The sequence below is a fragment of the Apodemus sylvaticus genome, chromosome 22, assembly GCF_947179515.1.
Source record: "Apodemus sylvaticus chromosome 22, mApoSyl1.1, whole genome shotgun sequence".
NCBI classification, from domain to species: Eukaryota; Metazoa; Chordata; class Mammalia; order Rodentia; family Muridae; genus Apodemus; species Apodemus sylvaticus.
The window spans coordinates 158,691-177,642 of NC_067493.1; the positions used below are offsets into that span (position 1 = coordinate 158,691).

The 18,952-nt window shown below is 41.6% G+C and overlaps 2 protein-coding genes across 7 annotated transcripts in view; one reads left to right on the plus strand and one right to left on the minus strand.

Annotated features, from left to right (window-relative positions):
• LOC127673362 (zinc finger protein 431-like) overlaps positions 1-18,952 on the minus strand; it is a 273,064-nt gene that overhangs the window by 87,278 nt on the left and 166,834 nt on the right. The window lies entirely within an intron of this gene.
• LOC127673180 (anionic trypsin-2-like) lies at positions 91-10,440 on the plus strand. Its single transcript, XM_052168789.1, has 2 exons — positions 91-158; positions 9,927-10,440. The coding sequence occupies exons 1-2, from the start codon at positions 91-93 to the stop codon at positions 10,438-10,440; spliced, it is 582 nt and encodes a 193-aa protein (XP_052024749.1).

An 18,952-nucleotide genomic window follows, 5' to 3' on the forward strand; every position in this document is an offset into this window, starting at 1 on the left:
AAAAAAAAAACCTACTAACTGTAAAGACATGTGTTTGGTAAAGACAAGCAGAAGAGGAAAAGCTAGGTTTGGCATCATCAGACGGCAAGTATGTTTTCTGAGAGAGTGAGCCGGACACAACACAAAGCGCAGCTGAGGGAGGGTGTGGAAGCAGGAGGGTAAGAGGCGGTTACTGGTGAACGTGAGGGAGGATGTGGTTTGCGCATGCCCCGGGGGGCTCTGGGCTGAAATCCTGCCATGTAATGAAGCCTTCAGGGGTTGGAATCAGTTCCAGGACCATGGGACAATATCAGAGTTCTCCCCAGTTAGTTATGTTAAAAGTGGTTTGCTCTGGAACTCTACCCCAGCCACCAAGCCCCTCGCTGGCCTGTGTCCTGCTGTATGCTCTCCTCTTTTCATGGGAGCTCCTACTCACACACAGCACAGGATGGTGGCCTTCAGAGGTGGGTAGATGTTGGCGCCCTGTTCGTGAATCTCTGTGCTTTGTAAATTACCCATTTCCAGGTATTTTATTACAGCATTTGAAAATAGACTAATGCAATGGTGCTGAATACAGACAGTCTCCTTCTCATTTTAGGCTGAGGGCTCTGAGAACTAGCCCCAGGCTTTCCAAGCAGGAGATGGGAAGTGTTTTATAAGAAAATATCAATAAAAGATGATACTGGTCCAGAGGATCTTGAGAAGAGCACATATGTCCAGCTCCAGAGAGTTTTTAATTAGATATTTTCTTTATTTACATTTCAAATGTTATCTCCATTCTGTTTTCCCCTCCAAAGACATCCTACCCCATGCTCCCTTCCCCCTGCTCACCAACTCACCCACTCCTGCTTCCCTGTCCTGGTATTTCCCTATACTGAGACATCGAGCTTTTTCAGGGTCAAGGGCCTCTTCTCCCTTTGATGTCCAACAAGGCCGTCCTCTGCCACATATGCAGCTGGAGCCATGTGTCCCTCCATGTGTACTCTTTGGTTGGTGGTTTAGTCCCTGGGAGCTCTGGGGTACTGGTTGGTTCATATTGTTGTTCCTCCTGTGGGGCTGACAGCTCCTTTGACTCCTTGGGTCCTCTCTCTGTCCCCTCCATTGGGGACCCTGTGTCCAGTCCATTGGTTGGATGGGAGCACCCAACTCTGTATTTGTCAGGCAGGCATTGGGAGGGCCTCTTAGGAGACAGCTATATCAGGGTCCTGTCAGCAAGTGCTTGTTGGCATCCACAATAGTGTCTGGGTTTGGTAATTGTGTATGGGATGGATCCCCAGGTGGGGCAGTCTCTGCATGGCCTTTCCTTCAGTCTCTGCTCCACACTTTGTATTCACTATGTATCTCCTCCCATAACTCTTTTGTTTCCCTTTCTAAGAAGGAGCAAAGTATCCACACTTTGGTCTTCCTTCTACTTGATCTTCAATTGGTCTGTGAATTGTATCTTGGACATTCCAAGCTTCTGGGCTAATATCCACTTATTGGTGAGTACATACCAAGTATGTTCTTCTATGGTTGGGTCACCACACTCGGGCTACTTTCTAGTTCCATCTGTTTGCCGAAGAATTTCACAAATCATTGTTTTTAATAACTGAGTAGTACTTCACTGTGTAAATGTACCGTGGTTTCTGTATCTATTCCTCTGTTGAGGGACATTTGGGTTCTTTCCAACTTCTGGCTTTTATAAATAAGGCAGCTGTGAGCATAGTGGAGCATGTGTCCTGATTACATGTTGGAGCATCTTCTGGGTATATGCCCAGGAGTGGTATTGCTGGGTCCTCCAGTAGTACTATGTCCAATTTTCTGAGGAACCACCAAACTGATTCCAAAGTGTCTTTACCAGCTTGCAATACCACCAGCAGTGGAGGAGTGTTCCTCTTTCTCCATATCCTCACCAGCACCTGCTGTCTTCTGAGTTTTTGATCTTGGCCATTTTGACTGGTGTGAGGTAGAATCTCAGTGTTGTTTTGATTTGCATTTCCCTGATGACTAAGGATGTTGAACATTTCTTTAGAGTTTCTAATCAGTCTGCATGTACAGAGTGGGGCCCATTGTGCTGACCATTTAGAGCATGTTCAGAAGGGAGGATCTCATAACAATGATGGACACAATGAATCAGTTTTGTTTATTTGTTTGTTTTTGTTTGTTTTAATGCACCTTGTAGAAAAAGAAGCTTCTCACACTGAAGACTAGAACAGCAGTAACTCAGAAATGTGAGAAGCCCCTGTATCCAGGAAGTAAGAAGGGGTATGCTGGTAGCCTCAGTTTAAAATGGGCAGTATTCCCCGCCCCTTCGGTGTTGTTGTTGTGAGATGCTATGGAACTTTAAGAGCTGGGACAAGGACTGAATAAATAGCTTAGTGGGCAAGACAATGATTGCTCTTTCGGAGGACCGGGGTTCAATTCCCAGCAACCACACAATGGCTCATAACCAAATGTAACTCTACTTTCAAGGGATCTGGCTTCCTTAGCTACAGGCAGGCATGTGATGCACACACACACACACACACACACACACACACACACACACACATGTACATAAGTAATCCATACCCATAAAATAATATAATTTTAAAAGAGGTAGAGTGAGTAGAAGGAAATGCATGCTATGTTGGTGTAAGGTTTGTGTTGGCCTGAAAGGTATTCAAGCGCTTAGATCACTTACATCACTACCTTAAAATGGGTTGGGAGTTTAGTTTGTCTGCTCTTGGTTCAAGAATGGGGCCACTTGATCCCAGACTTAACTCCGCAGAGCTAAAGCCAAAATAAACCTCTTTACAAGCATCCTGGCCAGGGCCTTTATGACAGTGACACATAGCTGACTAATGAAGATGTTTAGGGACAGGAAACAGAGAGGGAAGAAGTCACTTTATAAGTAAAGGAGTTGTTTAGAACTAAGCAACGCTGATTTCTTTTGTGCTTGCTTTTCTTTTTTCCTAAATATTTTATTCTTATTCACTTTACATCCCCATTACACACACCATCTTCTCTTCCCAATCCCACCCTTACAAATATCTCTCCCACTTCCCCCTTTTCCTCAGAGAAGAAGTCCCCCCCACACACACACTAAGGCATCTAGTCTCAGCTGGTTTAGCACATCATTCTCCCACTGAGGACAAACCAGGCAGTCTAGGGGGGAAGGAGATCCAATGACAGGGAACACACCCAGATTCACTAGTTAGGGGATTCATATAAGATCAAGCTGCACATTTGCTACGAATGTGTAGGGGGTCTATGTCCAGCTCCTGCATGCTCTCTGGTTGGTGGCCCAGACTGTGTGAGCCACCATGGTTCCTGCGTAGTTGACTCTGTGGGTTTTCTTGTGGTGTCCTTGACCCCTCTGACTTACTTACTTCTATTCCCCCACTCTTACACAAGACTCCCCTGGTTCCACCTGATGTCTGGCTGTGGGTCTCTGCATCTGCCTCCATCTGCTGCTAGATGAATCCTCTCAGGAGACAGTTATGCTAGGTTCCTGTCTGAAACCATGATGCTGTTTTCTTAATTTGCTAGGTTTATTCTACACCCTGCCCCTGAAAGCAGTTTCAATCATTTCAAAATTTTAGAACTCTGGGACAAAAAGATGACCTAAACCTCTTCAGAGATAAGCACAACTGTGGATCATCAGCATCGAGAAGTGTGTCACCAGAGATCAGAGATAATGACATAAGTGATTTTTTTTCCTCTAGAATTCTGAACCCAAGTAAGTGTTAGAGTGGAATACAGACATATCAGGTTATGCAAGATTTTAAAAGCTTTTCATCAAGAAAGGATGACTTAGTTACTGTTCCTTTGCTGTGAACAGACAGCATGACCAAGGCAACTCTGATAAAAGAAAGCTGTTTTGGGCCTGCCTGGCTTTCAGTTTATAGGGGATAGACCATTATCATCTTGGCAGGAAGGATGGCAGCAGACAGGCATTGGACAATAGCTGAGAGTTGTACATTCTGATCTGCAGACAGCAGGCAGGTGGAGGGGGACTTGAAGGGACACATTGCTGGGAAAACAAAATGTTTTGCAAGGAAGAAAGGAGAAATGTATTTGTGAGAAATAAAAAGTGATCAGAGGACTTTATGATTTGTCTGTGAATAGCATTTACAATCATAATCATGTAACAAACCAGAGCTGTGTTTGTATTCCTAAGTATACAATAACAGATTTAAATAACAGCTATCTTGCTTTGGGGAGGATGAGATGTTGGGGAATGGATCTGAATGAAGTAGGGGTGGCATGGCCAGCAGGGCTGATGGAACCAGAACTTTTTCTTTTTTTTGCCTTTTTTTATTCAATATAATTTATTTACATTTCAAATGATTTCCCCTTTTCTAGCCCCCCCCACTCCCCGAAAGTCCCGTAAGCCCCCTTCTCTTCCCCTGTCCTCCCACCCACCCCTTCCCACTTCCCCGTTCTGGTTTTGCTGAATACTGTTTCACTGAGTCTTTCCAGAACCAGGGGCCACTCCTCCTTTCTTCTTGTACCTCATTTGATGTGTGGATTATGTTTTGGGTATTCCAGTTTTCTAGGTTAATATCCAGTTATTAGTGAGTGCATACCATGATTCACCTTTTGAGTCTGGGTTACCTCACTTAGTATGATATTCTCTAGCTCCATCCATTTGCCTAAGAATTTCATGAATTAAGGATACATGTTCTACTATGTTCATAGCAGCCCTATTTATAATTGCCAGATGCTGGAAAGAACCCAGGTATCCCTCAACAGAAGAGTGGATGCAAAAAATGTGGTATATATACACAATGGAGTACTATTCAGCCATCAGAACTTTTTCTTCTCCTTGAAGAGAAGTCAATTCTTGGTGCCACACACAGAAGACCAAAGAAAGGCCAATGAGTTCAGGATGCCTGCAGTTGTGAGCAGTGAGCAGAGACTAAATACTCCATGGCCTTTGGGGCTTGTGAGTCATCTATGAGGAGTGGGAAATGATAGAGAAGTACTTCTGTGTTTTCTAAGAAGCCCCTTAGAACAATCTGACTTTAATATATGTGCATATATATAATTTGATAGGAAAAATAAAGGAATTAGAAAATGGATTCTGGGAGCAGAACTCACAATGCAATGAGCACTTACAGTGGGGAAGGATATTCAGAAGAGAACAGTGGTATACATGCAGTGACTGAAGGACATGCAGACAGACACATCTCTCCTCCCAGTGGTGTACAGATTTCATCACTTCTGGAAGACCCTCTGCAGTCATACTGTACAGCATTGCTTTAAGAATGAGAAGCACATTAAGAGTATGTTTCTAGAGTAGGCAATAAGGGCCGTGATTAGAATGAATGAGATCCAGAGGCTATTCTTATCTCTCTCACATAGATGAGAACTAATTGCACATTTGAATAAAGAGAGGAGAGAGGACGGAGCAGGCAGGAACAGCCAAGAGGCAGGGAACAGGAGCAGCAGAAACAGCTAGGATAGAGTCAGTCCCAGCTTCATATGCACCCAGGAACTGGGCAGCACCACAGCACTCTGTGCCAGGGGAGATTCCATCACCCAGAGGTGCTAAGACAGGCTTGCAGGCCCACAGGAGGGACAAGCACCTGCCAGAGTCAGCAGGACCAACTAACACCAGAGATAACCAAATGGTGAAAGGCAAATGTCAGAACGTTACCAACAGAAATTAGGGCAACATAGCACTATCCAAACCCAATTCTCCCACAACAGCAAATCCTGGATACGCCAACATACTGAAAAAGTAGGATGTGGATTTAAAATCACAGCTCACGATGTTGATAGAGGGCTTCAAGAAGGACATAAATAACTCATTTAAAGAAATACAGGAGAACACAAGTAAACAGGGAGAAGCCCTTAGAGAACTACAGGAAAACACAACAAAACAGGTGAAGGAATTGAACAAAACTATCCAAGATCTTAAAAAAACGGAGATAGAATAAAGAAATCACAAAGGGAAATAACTCTGGATATAGAAAACCTAGGAAAGAAGTCAGGAGTCATGAATACAAATATCGACAATAGAATACAAGAGATAGAAGAGAGAATCTCAGGTGCAGAAGATACCATAGAAAGCATTGACACAAGAGTCAAAGAAAGAAAAGGGGAAATCATTTGAAATGTAAATAAAAAATATATCAATAAAAAAAGAAAGAAAATGAAACATGCAAAAAGCACCTAACACAGAACATCCAGGAAATCCATGACAGAATGAGAAGACCAAACCTAAGGATTATAGGTATAAAAGAGAGTGAAGATTTCCAACTTAAAGGGCCAGTAAATGTCTTCAACAAAATTACAGAAGAAAACTTCCCTAACCTAAAGAAATAGATGCCCATGAGCATACAAGAAGCCTACAGAACTTTAAATAGTTTAGACCAGAAAAGAAATTCCTCGAGCACATAATAATTAAAACATCAAATGTACTAAACAAGGAAAGAACATTAAAAGCAGTATGGGGAAAAGGTCAAGTAACATAGGCAGACCTATCAGAATTACACCAGATTTCCTGACAGAGACTATGAAAGCCCTAAGATCATAGGCAGATGTCATAAAGACCCTAAGGGAACACAAATGCCAACCCAGACTGCTATATCCAGCAAAACTCTCAATTACCATAGATGGAGAAACCAAGGTATTCCATGACAAAAACAAGTTTACATAATATCTTTCCACAAATCCAGCCCTCCAAATGATAATGAATGGAAACCACCAACAAAAGGAGGGAAACTATACACTAGAAAAAGCAAGAAATTAATCATCTTTTAACAAACCAAAAAGAAGAGAGCCACACAAACATAACTCCATCTCTAATAAAAAAAAATAAGAGGAAGCAACAGTCACTTCTCCCTAATATCTCTTAATATCAATGGACTCAACTCTCCAATAAAATGACATAGACTAACAGACTGGATAAGTAAGCAGGACCCAACATGCTGCATACAGGAAACTTAACTCAGGTACAAAGACAGATACTACTTCAGAGCAAAAGGCTGGAAAACAATTTTCCAAGCAAATGATCCCAAGAAACGAGCTGGTGTAGCCATTCTAATATCAAATAAAATTGACTTTCAACCTAAAGTAATAAAAAAAGATAATGAAGGACACTTCATACTCATCAAAGGAAAAATCTACAAAGATGAACTCACAATTCTGAACATACGCTTCAAATTCAAGGGCACCCACATTCATAAAAGAAACTTTACTAAAGCTCAAAGCACATATTGCACCACACATAATAATAGTGGGAGACTTCAACACCCCTTTCTCATCAATGGGCTAGTCAGAGAAACACAAACTAAAGAGAGGAACAGGGAAACTAGGAATAGTTATGACCCAAAAGGATTTAACAGGTATTTATAGAACATTTTTATCCTAAAACAAAAGAATATGCCTTCTTTTCAGCACCTCATGATACCTTCTCCAAAATTGACCATATACTCGGTCACAAAAATTCTTGCCAACTGAATCCAAGAATACATCAAAGCAATCATTCACCATGATCAAGTAGGCTTAATTCCAAGGATGCAGGGAAGGTTCAATATACGGAAATTCATCAATGTTATCCACTACATAAACAAAGTCAAAGAAAAAAATCACATGGTCATTTCATTAGATGCTGAAAAAGCATTTGAAAAATTCAGCATCATTTCATGTTAAAGATCTTGGAAAGAACAGGAATTCAAGACCCATACCTAAACATAATAAAAGCAATATACAGCAAACCAATAGCCAACATCAAACTAAATGGAGAAAAACTTGAAGAAAACCCACTTAAATTAGGGACTAGACAAGGCTGCCCTCTCTCTCCATATTTATTCCTTTGTAGTACTTGAAGTTCTAGCTAGAACAATTAGATAACAAAAGAAGGTCAAACGGATACAAATTGGAAAGGAAGAAGTCAAATTATCATTATTTTCAGATGATATGATAGTATACTTAAGCGACCCAAAAACCCCACCAGAGAACTCCTACAGCTGATAACTTCAGCAACGTGGCTGGATATAAAATTAACTTAAGCAAATCAGTAGCCTTCCTATACTCAAAGGATAAAGAGGCTGAGAAAGAAATTAGGGAAATGACACCCTTGACAATAGCCACAAACAATATAAAGTATGTTAGTGTGACTCTAACCAAACATGTGAAAGATCTGTATGACAGGAACTTCAAGTCTTTGAAGAAAGAAATTGAAGACCTCAGAAGATGGAAAAATTTTCCATGCTCTTGGATTGGCAGGATTAATACAGTAAAAGTGGCCATTTTACCAAAAGCAATATACAGATTCAATGCAATCCCCACCAAAATCCCAACTCAGTTCTTCATAGAGTTAGAAAGAGCAATTCTCAAATTCATCTGGAATAACAAAAAACCCAGGATAGCTAAAACTATCCTCAACAGTAAAAGAACTTTTGACAGAATCAGTATCTCCAACCTCAAGCAAAGCTACAGAGTAATAGTGTTAAAAACTGTATGGTGTTATTACAGTGACAGGCAAGTAGATGAATGAAATAGAATTGAAGACCCAGAAATGAACCTTCACACCCATGGTCACTTGATATATGACAAAAGAGCTACATCCCTCCAGTGGGAAAAAGACAGTCTTTTCAACAAATGGTACTGATTCAACTGGAGGTCAGCATGCAGAAGTATGCAAATCTATCCATTCTTATCTCCTGTACTAAGCTCAACTGTAAGTGGATCAAGGACATCCACATAAAACCAGACACACTAAAACTAATAGAAAAGAAACTGGGGAAGACCCTTGGGCACATGGGCACAGAGGAAAATTTCCTGAAGAGAACACCAATAGCTTATGCTCAAAGATTGAGAATTGACAAATGGGACCTCATAAAATTACTAAGTGTCCTGCAAGGCAAAGGACACTGTCAAAAGGACAAAATGGCAACCAACAAATTGGAAAAAGATCTTTACCAACCCTACATCCTACAGAGGGCTTATATACAAGATATATAAAGAACTCAAGAAGGTATACTCTAGAGAGCCAAGTAACCCTATTAAAAAATGGGATACAGAGATAAACAAAAAATTTTCTCCTGAGGAATATCGAATGGCTGAGAAGCACCTAAAGAAATGTTCAACATCCTTAGTCATCAGGGAAATGAAAATCAAAACAACCCAGAGATTTCACCTCACACCAGTCAGAATGACCAAGATCAAAAACTCAGGAGACAGCAGATGATAGCGAGGATGTAGAGAAAGAGGAACACTCCTCCACTGCTGGTGGGTTTGCAAGCTGGTATAACCACTCTGGAAATCAGACTGGTAGTTCCTCAGAAAACTTGGCGTGATACTACCGGAGGACCCAGCTATACCGCTCCTGGGCACATACCCAGAAGATTCCCCACCATGTAATAAGGATACCTGCTCCACTGTGTTTATAGTGGCCCTATTTAAAATAGCCAGAAGCTAAAAAGAACCCACAAGTCCCTCAGTGGAGGAATGGATACAGAAAATGTGGTATATATACATAATGGAGTATTGTTCAGCCATTAAAAACAATAAATTCATGAAATTCTTAGACAAATGGATGGAACTGGAGAATATCATACTGAGTGAGGTAACCCAATCACAAAAGAACACACATAGTATACACTCACTGATAAGTGGATATTAGCCTAGAAGCTTGGAATAGCCAAGACACAATTCACATATCAAATGATGCCCAAGTAGAAGGAAGGAGAGGCCCCTGGTTCTGTAAAGGCTCAGTGCAGCAGTGTAAGGGAATACCAGGAGAGGGAATCGGGAAGGGGTAGATTGGGAAATAGGGGCAGGGAAGAGGATTTATGGGACTTTTGGGGAAGGGGGATCCAGGAAAGGGGAAATCATTTGAAATATAAATAAAGAATATATCGAATAAAAATATGAAAAAAGAGAAAGGAAAAAAGAAGAGTGAGGGCTTGAGAAAACTGTGATGTCTTGAGTCTTAGAGAAAAAGACTGTGGCATTCCTCATCTTCCCAACAGCCGCATTCAAGTGAGACTGGGAGAACACAACATCATTGCAGTTGAGGGCTATGAGCAGTTTGTCAATGCTGCCAAGATCATCAGGCACCCCAATGTTAATTTGAGGACCCTAAACAATGACATCATGCTGATCAAGCTCTCTTCCCTTGTGACCCTCAATGTCAGAGTGTCCACTGTGGCTCTGTCCACCTCCTGTGCACCTGCTGGCACACAGTGTCACATCTCTGGCTGGGGCAACACTCTCAGCTGTGGTGTCAATAACCCAGACTTGCTCCAGTTCCTGGATGACCCACTGCTGCCTCAGGCTGACTGTGAAGCCTCCTATCCTAGAAAGATCACTGATAACATGGTCTGTGCTGGCTTCCTAGAGGGAGGCAAGGACTCCTGCCAGGGTGATTCTGGTGGCCCTGTGGTCTGCAATGGGGATCTCCAGGGTATTGTCTCCTGGGGCTATGGTTGTGCCCTGCCAGATAATACTAGTGTGTACACCAATATCTGCAACTATGTGGACTAGTTTCAGGCACAATTGCTGCCAACTAGAGATCCTCAATTCCTCTGCAGTAACTATACCAATAAAGTGAAATTGTCTTTATCAAAAAACCAAACAAAGCAAAGCAAAAAACAAAAAACTGCATGGTATTGATACAGGGGCAGGCAGGCAAACCAATGGAATAGAATTGAAGACCCAGAAATGAACCCTCACACCTATGGTCACTTGATCTTTGGCAAAGGAGCTAAAATCATCCAGTGGAAAAAAGATAGCATTTTCAACAAATGGTGCTTGGTCAACTGGAAGTAAATGCATCATGTAGAAGGATGCAAATTGATCCATTCTTATCTCCCTGTACAAAGCTCAAGTCCAACTGGATCAAGGACCTCCTCATAAAACCAGAAACACTGAGTCTAATAGAAGAAAATTTAGGGAAGAACCTGGAGCACATGGGCACAGGAGAAGTTTTCCTGAATAGAACACCAATAGCTTAGGCTCTAAGATCAAGAATTGACAAATGGGACCTTATAAAATTACAAAACTTCTGTAAGGCAAAGGACACTGTCAATAGGACAAGACAGTAACCAAAAGATTGGGAAGAGATCCTTCCCAATCCTACATCTGATAGAGGGCTAATATCCAATATATACAAAGAACTCAAGAAGTTAGACTCTAGAGAACCAAATAACCCTATTAAAAATGGGGTGCAGAGCTGAACAAAGAATTCTCAACTGAGGAATACCAGATGGCTGAGAAACACCTAAAGAAATGTTCAATATCCTTAGTCATCAGGGAAATGCCAAGCAAAAACAACACTGAGATTCCACCTTGCACCAGTCAGAATGACAAAGATCAAAAACTCAGGAGACAGCTAATGCTGGATAGGATGTGGAGAAAGAGGAATACTCCTCCATTGCTGGTGGGATTACAAGATGGTAAAACCCCTCTGAAAATCAGTCTGGTGGTTCCTCAGAAAACTGGACATAGCACTACCTGAGGACCCAGCTATACCTTTCCTGGCCATATACCCAGAAGATGCTCCAAAATGCAATAAGGACACATGCTGTACAATGTTCATAGCAGCCTTATTTATAATATCCAGAAGCTGGAAAGAACCCAGATGTCCCTCAATAGAGAAATGGATACAGAAAATGTGGTACATTTACACAATGGAGTACTACTCAGCTAGTAAAAACAATGAATTCATGAAATTCTTAGGCAAATGGATGGAGCTAAAAACTATCATCCTGAGTGAGGTAATCCAATCACAAAAGAACATGGTATGCAATCACTGATAAGTGGATATTAGCCCAAAAGTTCATAGACCACTTGAAGATCAAGATGAAGGAAGACCAAAGTGTGGATACTTTGATCCTTATTGGAAATTGTATCAAAACACCCATGGCTCACAGCCAACCAATAGAATGAGCATAGGGTCCCCAGTGGAGCAGCTAGAGAGAGGACCCAAGGAGCTGAAGAGGTTTGCAGCTCCACAGGAGGAACAATAATACCAACCAGTACCTCCAGAGCTCCCCGGGGCTAAACCACCAACCAAAGAGTACACATGCAGTGACCCACGGCTCCAGCAACATATGTAGCAGAAGATGACCATTTCAGACATCAGTGAGAGAAGAGGCCATTGGTCCTATGAATGCTTCATTCCCCAGAACAGGAAAATGCAAGTCGGGAAATTGAGGTGACGGTGAGCAGGGGGAGAGGGAATGGGATGGGGGTTTTCTGTGGGCTAACGTGGAAAGGGGATAACATTTGAAAAGTAAATAAAGCAAATATCTAATAAAAAAATTTAAAAAATGAGGGGAGAGAGTTCATTCAAAGAGGAGCTATTTTCTCCCCCTGGTTTGGGCTCAGGTTATTAAATGAGGCCCACTGTTGTCGAGGGCGCCCTGCTCCTGCTCTGGGAAGCGCTCTGGATCACGTTTTCTGTCCTTCCCCAGCCTGACTAAGAAGCTGTGCACAGTTCCAGGCACGTGCCTGGGGGACTCGCTTCAAGCCTCACTCACCTTCTCCTTGGGCTTCCTGCACACATGGGATGCTGTGTGCTTTTAATTAACTCAGAACTGATGTAGGTGCAGCTCCGTATTTGTGAAGATTCGGATGGCTCTTTCTGCTCCTGTGTGTCTAAAAAAAGCTTGAAAGAAGGCTGGGTAAAAAGGGAAAAAGCTAAAGACTGCTCAGTTTAAAACTGAAACAGTTATTATAGGTAGTATTGACTGGAAGAAGAGCTACAATAAGAAGTCAATTGTTTCTGCCTGTTTTCTCCTTCAGTTCCTAAACCACGCCCCCATTTTCTGCTTTCCTGCCTTGGGGCCTCCGCACTTGAAACCTCATTGGCTACTTCTTTCTGGTCTAGGCTTAAATTTGGAGGGGGAAGGAAGGCATATAGCTGTAGCTGAGTTCTCTGGTCTTGCTCTGTTTTCCTTTTGTTGCTGTCGTTGTTTTGTTTGTTGTTTTTGGGTTTTTGGTTTGTTTTGTTTTCTCCTCCCAAGCTTGCTCTGGGCTGTAGTAACAAGGTTCCTTCCCTCTACACCTTTACAACCCAAGGGTGATGCTTTAGTCATTTTCCAAACAGAACAAGAGGAAAGGCAGAAAGGAAACTCATCTTCTGTAGGCTAAAGGCCAAACAGCACAGTACTGGCTCTGGGACGGGGCCTCATATCCTGATGATGTCATGAAAGACGGCAGGATCATATCACAAAGGTGACAGAGAGTCAGACCGATTCAAGGATAGGCTCATGCTATTATAACAACTAGAGTCATGAGAACTAATTCAAGCCTCATGGGAACTACCTTAATTCCATCTGAAAGCACACCAGACTTCCAACGGAGGGGACATAGAAACCACATCCAAATCAGATGGCAAGAGAGAATAACGGATAGTCACCATACTTGTTTTTTTCCATTAAGCACATTCAACATCCACTGGAATTGCTTAAGGAAACTTCCTTCAGTTAATAATGTGTGCCATGTATATTATGCCAAGACCCTAACAGAGTGTGAGTGTGTGTGTGTGTGTGTGTGTGTGTGTGTGTAGTCTAGATCAGGAATCTCCCTCTGACACCTCCCACCTTAGGATTTGCTACGGGATCTTTCTCTGAACATGCAGCTTATCCTAGAGCAGCCGTGCAGTGACTGCCAAGGATCACCTTATCTGTGCCCAGTCCACCGCCACCACTGGGTCCACAGGTAAGTTCCACCAAGCCAGGCTTTTCAAGGCTTAATGATGTGCAGCAAACTTCACTCAATGAGCCGGTGTCCCAGGCCCCAGAGTCTGTTTTCTAGCTATGTCCTCTACTGTCACCTTAGCTCTACTCTGAGGGCAACAACATTGCTGACTTAATCATCCTGCTCCCAGTGTTTGCAACACAGCCAAGAGTATCAATGGCATTTTCAGTAAACTGGATAAAAAAAAATAGTGGGTCAATTAGTGGATTTCTATGTAATGCTTTGGTATAGGGGAAAGCTGAAGGGTTTTTGTTTGTTTGCTTGTTTGTTGTTTTGATCTTTAACACATAAGATCAAGAAACATAAATGATCAGTTTTTACAACATGGAATAAGAACAATTATTACTCCTTATTATTTGCAATCCAACCATTATTTAGAGACTATGTCCTACCCTGCAGGAAGCCAAGATAGTGGGCACTAAGCCAGCCTCTTCAGAAGCTGTCTCATCAGTAGGCACTGGAGGAAACCATGATAGGTTTGGACACCAAGTCTAACATTATATATGATTTTTGTCATTAACAGTGTGTTAATTTAAATAAGGGTGTGCTTCCCAGTTGGTAGTGTTACTTGGGGAGGTCAGGGAACTTTTAGGACGAAAAGCCTTGCTGGAGGAACTATGTCACTGAGGGTGGGATTCAGACTTTATAGCATGGTCCCACTCCCGCTTCCCCTCTCTGCTTCTCAGATATGCATGGCAATGTGATCCAGACAGCCTCCTGTTGCGGCCACTATACCTCCTTCCCATTATGGACTTTTCCATTGAAGCTATAAGCCAAAATAAATGCTTTCTTCTTTAAATTGTTTCTGGTCATAGTGTTCTATCATAACCACATAAAGCAGCATGTTAAATTTCCTGAGTATTGGGTACGGAAGAGGCAGCTAAATGGTTAAGAGCTGCACTTTCAGAGGACCAATGTTCAATTTCTAGCACTTACATGGCCACTCCGAACTATCTGCAGCTCCAGTTCTAGAGGATCCGCTGTCCTCTTCTGGTCACCATTGGCATCAGCCATGCATGTGTACACAGATACACATGCATGCAACCCAACCATACCCATTAAAGATAGTAACAATTTTAGTGATTTACAGGGTCCTAAATGATGAGGACCCTGATCAATTCATATAACAAAAACTCTAAATCATTATGTCACCCATAAACCTTTTCTTTGTCCCTTTTAACCCTTTCTTTCCTTGACCCAAGACAACAAGATATTGCTCCAGGCAATATTTTCACAGTAGTCCACCAGAAAACAATAAAGATGGGTGTTTTTATTTGCTTTCTGTTATTCTTGGGTTTTGTTGTATTTTTTCTTTTCTTTCTTTCTCTCTTTTTTTCTTTCTTGTTTCTTTCCTTGTTTCTCCCCACTCCTCTCTAATTCCCATGGCTTAGCTACAAAATAGGCTGGGGAAGTGTCCAGCTAGTGTTCATAGCTTCTATAATGCAAGACACTATTTACTTGTGTTGTAAACTCTGTCACAAATTATGACATAAAGGGTGGGGTACTGGGAAGATCATTTAATCATGGGGATGGAGTCTATATCACGATTAGTGACCTTATGGGACACAGGACTGTATTCTGCCTCTGAGGTATCTACCATGCAAATATATAACAAGTTACTCTCACCAAGCCTTGCATCTGTCAAGACCTTCAGTTTAGGCTTTTGTAAGTGTGAACTATGTTTGTTGTTTAAGTCAGCCAGTCTATGGTATTTTGCTATAGGAGCCAAAAGTAACAAAGATAACCAATAAGGAAGGAGGAATGCAAGATAGGCTGTTGAATTATTGGCAACAAAGTCAGCAACACAAGGAAAAAGAGGGGAGAGGAACAGATGTCAGCCTCCCACACAAATTCTCAGGTAAGAAAGACTTGCTGTATGCTGAAGAGCATTTTCATGGGGCCTGATTTATCTCAGCAGAAAATCTCTAGGGGCAGGAGCTAGGGTGACTTCTGTCAGCCAGGTCTGTAAGAGGAGCGTAGTGATACTGACAGCTGTCTTGGAGGGAAATACAGATAACATGTGAATATGTATGAGACTTGCAGATGGAAGCTGTCTCTAACATTAACAATAAACACACACCTTGTCTTTGACACTGCTCTTTCCTTGCTCTTGGTAGAGTTTTCATGGTGTACTAAATTCACTTCCGTCTTATAATAATGACATTTGACATGACAACAAAGTTAATGTCAGCAATTCTGCCGTCTTCTCATGGCAAAGCACTGCTTAAGCAATAAAGTTATTTTCAGGTTAAATCTTATGGTACGGTCTCATTTTTTATGCCCATGTGTAATTTTATGACAAAATGTATCTTTAGGTAAAGAACTATCCTTCTTTGATGAAAGGATGAACATTGTTTTAACTTGTTTGGATAAAGAATGAAACCAGTCAGTATTTCACATCTGGCATATCACATGTTGGTGTTTACTGTGCACAACCATGAAATTTCATGGGTCCTCAGAACATCTCCGAACCCCCCTCCGACCTCGCCTTTCTAAATGTTAGAATAACAGACATGTGCCAGTGTGCTCGACTGTGTTGTGCACTTCAAATACACATGAAAAATGCTTGTGACAAATCTGGGACATGGACTCAGGCCCCCATGGACACCCTTTTGAGACTGTCTCCTATTTGGATGCTGATGCCATTGCATCCTGGTAGATGATGGAAAAATAAAAAGAAATTCAGACACTAAGGATGTGAAGACCCTGAGGAGTCAGAGGTGCAGACATTAAATATAAGCACAAGTCACATTGATTCAAGTTCTCAGCTTATGTATGTCCAAGCTCCCTCTCAGAGTGATTGGGTCCTAGGAATCTACCTGCACACATGGATGAACTCACCTAATGATATAACTACATAAAGGATAAGCATGCAACTGTAAAATGGCTGGAGCTGGAGAGACAGTTCAGCGGGAGGAGGCACTTACAACTTGAGTTCCATCTCTGTGTTCACAAGGTGGCATGAAAAACTTCCTGAGAATTGTCCTAAGATATCACCATGTACACTGGGACGCACATACCTGCCCATATAATACACTATAAACAAAGAAATGTTCATATATGTATATATGTATATGTGTATATATGTATATGTGTATACATGTATACGTGTATATATGTATATGTGTATATGTGTATATGTATATATATATATATATATATATATATATATATATATATATATATATATATATATATATATGGATGATATATGATAGAGGTAATTTTTTTTTAATTTTTTTATTTATTTTCTATATTTTTTGTTTACATTCTAAAAGCCTTCCCCTTTCCCAGTCCCCCACCCCATATGTCCCATAAGTCCTCTTCTCTCCATCCATTCTCCTATCTTTCCCCCTTCCTTTTCTCTGTCCTGGTACTCCCCTACAATGCTGGATCAAGCCTTTCCAGGATTAGGGCCCTCTTCTTCCTTCTTCATGGGAATCATTTGATATGCTAAATGTATCTTCAGTATTCAGAGCTTCAGGGCTAATTAATAGAGGTAAAAATTTAAAAGACCGAAGTTTGATGCATTAAAATAAAATTCTCTCTGAGACCTAAGGTAAAAGGAGTTTGCATAGAGCTTTAGCTATATTCACTGGTCTTTCAGAATATTCCTGAAATAGAAAATATTATTTGCCTCAAGATAAGGGTTGTGGAACATATTCTGCAATATCCTTTTGTGAGTTTGGTTTTTGAACTATACAAATATACTTTCTATTTTTAAAGACATCATTCTATTTTATATAACGTTTATGCAAGCATGTGTGTGTGTGAGTGTGTGTGTGTGTGTGTGTGTATAACTGAGTATGGATACTCATACTCATTAGAGGGAATTCGATTCCTTGGAGTTGGAGTTATCGGCAGTTTTGAGCTGCCACACGGGGTGATGGGAACTGAACTTGAATCCTCGGCAAGGGTAGTATGATGGCTGAACCATTTCTCCAGTTTCATTTCCTAATTTAAATAATTAACTAAAATTCTGGGTAGATATAAGAAAAAGTGGGGCAAAGTAGTCTGGGCTGACCTCAGATGGAAATGTCACGGCCAAGTCAATATCCTCCATTATACAAATGCAGGAAATACCACTAGGCTTGCTGAATTGTGACCAACACCTACGTTCTCAAAGCTGTGAGGGTCAGTAACTGAGACTATTTGACTCACTAGAAATGCTCATTCACATTCCTTTCTAACAATCAGGGATATTCTTTTTTTTCATTTTAATATTTTTATTTTCTATATACTTTCTTTACATTCCAAATGATTTCCCCTTTCCCAGATTCCCCCTCCCCATATGTCCCATAAACCAAGGGATATTCTTAAGAGTTATCCTTCAATTTAATTTCTTGGGACCCTTCATGGGGATTCTGCCTTATCAAATGGTGATAAGAATATATAAGCCTGCTTGCTTGTCCCGAGGGTGAATCCAAAAGTGGGCAAGTCAAATAAGTAGGCTTAAAAAGATCTCTCAGCTACGTGCCTCTCTAGACTGCAAAAGTACATATTTGTTGTTTTTAAAAAAAATCTTGAGAAATAAATACAACTCCCTAGTGTTTTCGGTAGAGAATTACTTTATCTACCATAGACACCAGCTCCCTGACCTCACCCACCCCCACCCCCACTGCAACATGACTGCTATTTCTCTTGGCTGCCATTCTTCTCAGTTGGCTATTGATTCCTTCAAAAGGCAGTGAGTTTTAAGTTGGGGATGTGGCTCAGTCATAGAACACTTGGCTAGCATAGGCAAGGCCCTAGGTGAAAAAAAATGGGGGGGTTGATGATTTTAAATCTCCCGTCTATAAGGAACCGTCTAGAGAAATGTCTGAGCCCAACTGGTGGCTTGCGTACATCCATCCCTCAAGAAAGTCAGCAGAGAACTTACTGCTTTTGAGGAGCTAGCTGGTGCAGGGACTGGGGAGTCAAGGCCCACAAGTAGGGTAGCCTCCCTATTGACCTGTTCAACCCTACCCCACACAGAGCAAGAGCCTAAAGTAGGTACAAAAATGACTCAATTTTAAACAGAGACAAATAAAGGAGAAATCACCATGGTGAGGAGCCAGCCGAAAATTCTGGCAGATGATGAAGTCTCAGAAGAAATGTCTCCAGCACCATGTGCCATTCTGGCTTAGTACGGCAACTGACATAGCAGCTCCCAAGCAGAAATGTGGGCATCATTGCCAAAGGGCTGTGCTGCCTTTGTCAGAACAAAGTAAGGAAGTGTGGGGTGTCTCCATGAAGTCCCTTCCTACCTTGACAGACTCTCAAGCTGGGTCAGGCATTGGGCTGCCTCATAAAG

Excerpts from the sequence above, each read along its gene's own strand:
- LOC127673180 (XM_052168789.1), top strand. The coding sequence starts at position 91 with ATGTTTTCTGAGAGAGTGAGCCGGACACAACACAAAGCGCAGCTGAGG. Across the intron at positions 159-9,926 it reads GAGGGTGTGGAAGCAGGAGG|CCGCATTCAAGTGAGACTGG; the intron begins GTAAGAGGCGGT and ends TCTTCCCAACAG.